The 5,100-nt window shown below is 38.1% G+C and overlaps 1 protein-coding gene across 1 annotated transcript; it reads right to left on the bottom strand.

Moving 5' to 3' along the window:
• Positions 1 to 1,177: 1,177 nt before the first annotated feature.
• Positions 1,178 to 4,201, bottom strand: LOC144552461 (protein FAR1-RELATED SEQUENCE 5-like). Its single transcript, XM_078300442.1, has 4 exons — positions 4,077 to 4,201; positions 3,630 to 3,987; positions 3,236 to 3,547; positions 1,178 to 1,823 (listed from the first exon to the last, which is right to left on the bottom strand). Exons 1-4 carry the CDS (start codon positions 4,167 to 4,169, stop codon positions 1,327 to 1,329), a joined length of 1,260 nt encoding a protein of 419 aa, XP_078156568.1. The 5' UTR covers positions 4,170 to 4,201; the 3' UTR covers positions 1,178 to 1,326.
• Positions 4,202 to 5,100: the final 899 nt, after the last annotated feature.

Here is a 5,100-nt window from a genome sequence, read left to right as displayed (position 1 = left end):
TATGAGATGTGATTGGAAATCGTGGGTGACATGTGTAACGTCTATGGCTCGGTGGCATTCTCCTACGTGTTAATGCATTTGAAAGGTCAATTGAATATTACGACTATTGGAATGATTCCAAAGAGGATTTTCTTAATATGATTCGAACCAGACCTTAATGAACTGTTAAGCCAAGCGATTGCAGATGGGTGTCAGATAAAGGGTCCAGCGGTTGGCCATCTGTAGGTGTCAGTAACCCTACAGATGTGGGTTTGATAAAGGTTCAGCTCGAAAGAACATCTGTAATTGCTACAAGCCCTAATGAACTGAGTTATGAATCGAGTTAAGCCAAAATATATATGTTGTGTTTGAAATTCATCTTGGAAATTCCGTAAACTGTGTTGCAGGTTGAATTAACTATTGTCGTGCATTGGCATTCTGTTATTTATGATTATATGTATCTGTTTGCATTGTTTATTGTTTGGGTTTCATTTTTTAATATAGAGTTTGATTGCAAGTCCAATAGTCTGAACTGTGGCAAATTCGCACTGAGAATTTATTCTCACCCCCTCTCCCGATTATTTTCAGGTTTATTACACGGACGCAACAAATGAGGATATTGGTAATGCATATAAAAAGATCCACTGCCTTGCGTGTATATTGATAGATACACGCGGCAGGTTGTCCCACCCGGTGGATTTGGGGTGTGACATACTGTTTGTTGTGCATACTTGAAGATACGAGCATAGTGGTACTGTGATGGTACCACTGTATCAGTAAGGTGTAGTTTGTGTCTGAGTATAATCATATACTTCTTAGTAATAAAAATTTACATAATTTTGATAATTTACAAATTGTTCTTTTTCTTTTGCTAGACAACTTATGCAATTTCTTTTGACAAAATTGGTACCTTAAAATATGATTTCTCGTTTTAAGTTGTGATGATAATGGTACCCTTTCTAATAAAATCAATTTACATGATTAAGTAAGACATTTTGCTTGTCAGCATTCATGCAAACATTTCAATCTTGAGGTATAATTGTGTGATATTTTTTAATTATGAATTTATAAATTACTTGTATGATTTGTACCAGTCAGAATTGAGGTGATGAGAATTGATAAACATTTATCAATCCTCAATTGGACCTCCATTTTGCATCTTGACCATAGTTGCGGCACCTCCATTTTTATATCCTCATCACTCTCCCTTTGCCAAATGCCCTCAATTAGCTTCTCAATCTGCAATACGAATTGATAAACAGATTTGCGGTTGTTTACCAATAATTTAAATATAGCATTCATACTCTCACTCCTCTGAGTAGTTGGCATGTCGGCAAAAAAAGTATCTCAAAAGTAAGCTGGCACCCATTGCTCCCGATTTCTGTACATCACCTTAATGTAGTTAGCATTGTGCACGTTGTACGTGTCGCACATAGCTTTCCAACGTTTCTCAAAATCCGAAACCGTCTTACTACGGATGATTGTAGCCTTTAATTCATCCTCGAAACCACCCTTCTCATGGTAAAGCTTCGCAAAGCGTGCCCTTGCCTTTCTCATTATATGCCACTGGCAGCATCTGTGGACAATTGTTGGAAAAATCATCTCAATTGCCTTCCTCATCGCGGGATCTTGGTCAGTAATAATGGCAGAAGGATGCTTGTCGTACATTGCCTCTAAGAAGGTTTTAAACAACCAGCAAAAGTTCTCCGCAGTCTCACATTTGAGAAGAGCCATGCCAAATATGATGGATTGACGGTGGTGATTCACTCCAATGAACGGTGCGAAAGGCATGTTGTACTTGTTTGTCTGATAGGTGGTGTCGAAAGTCACGACATCATGATAAGCTGAAATTGTATCTATTGAAACCTAGGGTTTGTTATGTAAATTAAGCCAAGTTTTGATTCGAATTAGGTTTAATTAGGTTAGAAATGTCCAAAAGTTCAAGTTACTGCCCTAGTTGTGTTTATTTTGTAGGTAATCAAGTGCTTGGAGCAAGACAGCACGAAGATGGAGTAGATTTCACATTTATTGCGGACCGCAATTAATTTATTGTGGGCCGCAACCAACTCAGACAGAACCATCTTCAATACAGCATTTCCAGGACCTTTATTGCGGTCCGCAATAACCTCTCTAGATTTTTCTGCGCAGTTTGTTAACTGCCTCCACTCATTGCGGCCCACAATAAATCCATTGCGGCCCGCAATAAGTCGGTTCAGAGCCCGAATTTGCTATTTTTAGGGAGTTATTCTTAGTTTTTATGAGGGATATAAAAGGGGGACTTGTAGAATAGATAAGGGGAGGTTTTTTAGGCAGAATTTTTAGGTTTCAACAAGGAGAAGCAAAGGGAAAGCTAGAAGGGAGAAGAAGGAAGAAGAGATCATTGATCAATCGGGTTTTATTATTTTCTTTCCTTCGGAACTCTTTTATTCTTTTGATTTGATTTGTATCTTAGCCATGGCTGGCTAAGGGCTTTTCTAGGGTTGATTAGGGTTGTACTTGAAACTTTTGTTCTGATTTAGTTGGTTTTATTTTATATATTCTTGTTCTTTGTTATGATCTATTCTTTATTTTAATTGATTGTGAGGACTTAATCGAAATCACATGAAACCCTAGGATTTGGTATTTGCAATTGAGAAATTGAATATTAGGTCCAGACCATAAGGAATAGGGTATTTGATAGGCTAAGTACCGAGAGGTGACGCTTGTCCTATACGGGCTTCACCTAATAGTTTAGAAAATTGTGCCAAGTACCGAGAGGTGAAAGATAGTTTTCTAGATTTATTGGGACAGTAAGAACTTAATGACTTTAGATTAGGGTAGCCAAGTACCGAGAGGTGACGTTTATTCTAATTTAAAGATGGTATTAATATAGAGATATCCCTTTGTACCTACAACACCCAACTGTGCCTTCATAACTAAAAGAACAAATTTAATAAACCAATTAGTCATAACACTAGTGGATAGGAACCCTAAGAAACCCTAATTTCTCATTCTTGTTAAAAACCTAATTTTGCTTTAAAGACTTAGTTTAATTCAACTAAATCGCAATCAAACCAACCAATTGAACAAACAAAAACCTCTTTACTTTCTTTCACTTTCTTTTACTAAATTAAATTGTTAGGTTAGACTTAGATATTCCGACTTGTCCCTGTGGAGACGATCCCCAAGTACTACTCGACAAGGTTGTACACTTGCAACCGAATTGAGCGTAAATTAGGATTTATTACTTGTATTGTAATAATTCACATCACATCACCGAACTCTTTGTATGCTCTCCTTCCTCTACCATCAACCCAAAAAATATTCTTCACTACACCATCCTCATCTGCCAATATTGAATAAAAGAACTCGGGATCATCTTGCTTCTGTTTGAAATACATCAAGGTTGTGTGAACATCAACACCTATGAGCTTTGCATTATCCCCCACTATCAGATTGCTTATATCTTTTTTCTTGAACCTAATATTCCCCTTACCATCATGTTGGGCACCCACATATTCCATAATTTGTGATGTTCCCACATTTTGAGCACTCAATTTACGGATTGTGTCCTTCTGACTTCCCGTCATGAGTTTATGGGATCACAAATTTCAAATCTTCGAAGGGCTCGAGATCAGCTCATGTTTGTGAGCTTCCTCAAATACACTCACTTTCCATTTTCCACTCCCCATTTTTCTGATCCTCGCACCTTGTAATCCCATGTTCTTTCTCAGGGGCAGCAAAATCTATCGAGCATCCAATTGGCCTCTCTTTTCTTTTATGCCACTCTGATTTTCCTTCTTTGGAACAAACATACCGAATCGATGACAACCCATTCCTATTAGTTGCTGAAGTGGCTTTGCGAACACTAAATCCAGCACAAAGTGCATAATTATTGTAGAAAGCGTATAACTCTTCATGTGTATTGAACTCAATGCCGACATACGGCTTACTTGTATCATCTGACAAAGGTTCATCAACAACTCGTACTGCTTCCTCATAATAGATGTAGGGATCAATGAGATCTGACTGTTAAACATAAGCAAACCATAATCCCTAAACACTCTTACTTAAGTTGGAATGTATATGTTTTAAACATATAAAATAATAAAAATTACTTGCATATCAATTCTCGGATTATTTTCATCTTCATCGACATAAAAGTCATTTGAGCCTACCTCTACACTATTAGAAACATCGCATGATGACATTGGTTCTCGTCGCTCGTCAGTTTTAATGGAAAGGTCTGTTAACATATAAAGAAATTTTATGTTGTAGGCAAAAGCAATTTTATTAACAGATAAAAGCAATTTTATTAAGGCAAAGGCAAAAGCAATTATATTAAAGCTACAAATAAGCTACAAATATAAATTACTTAATTAAAAATGCCACCATTTATGCTGAAATTATGATCACACATATTGGTATCAGAACTGACCAGTACATGACTAGTTCAACAAAATTAAACTTGAAATTATGGATGATGGTAGAAATGCCCACATGTGCTATACTAGTACATAGTGTTATACTGGTACAAGACCCACATGTACAAACTTGAAATTATGGCTTTGTGGCACTATTGATCAGAACTCAGAAGCATCAAGCTAGCAGTGTCGATGGATGAAGAGGCACCGATGGGTGAAGAGGAATCGAGTAAAATTAAACAAAAGATGAGAAGTACAAGACCATACCTGATACAAGGTGGCGCCGTTGATTTCTTGCGAGCCGCCGGAAAAAAGGAGGGGGGTTGCGTGAGAGAAGACGGAGGCACCACGGGATAGAAGTTGGTGTTGTCGATGGAGTAGCTGGAGATAGAGATAGGTCACGTGAGAGAATCAGGAGGGGATATAGGTTGGTCCTGTCGGGGCGGGAGGCTGTGTAGGCGTGGTCGCCTCTCTCGCGTCTAGGGTTTAGAGTCGTCAGGAGAGGAAGAGAGGGTCGGGGAGCATTTGTGGTGAAAATGGGAGATCTCCAATTTCATAAATTTCAAAAGGAGTTGTTAAGGCCTCTGTACTGGAGACGTCCAATTCCGCAAATCTGAGATCCGATCAGCACGATTTTTGAAGCAGATTGGAGGGTCAGAAATGTGAATTAAAACAGGCGTTTTAATTCGTGAAGTAGGGTAGCATTGTGTTAGTTTGT

This window comes from Carex rostrata, chromosome 4 (genome assembly GCF_964058835.1).
Source record: "Carex rostrata chromosome 4, lpCarRost1.2, whole genome shotgun sequence".
Classification (NCBI taxonomy): Eukaryota; Viridiplantae; Streptophyta; class Magnoliopsida; order Poales; family Cyperaceae; genus Carex; species Carex rostrata.
This window is presented reverse-complemented; position numbering and strand designations above follow the sequence as displayed.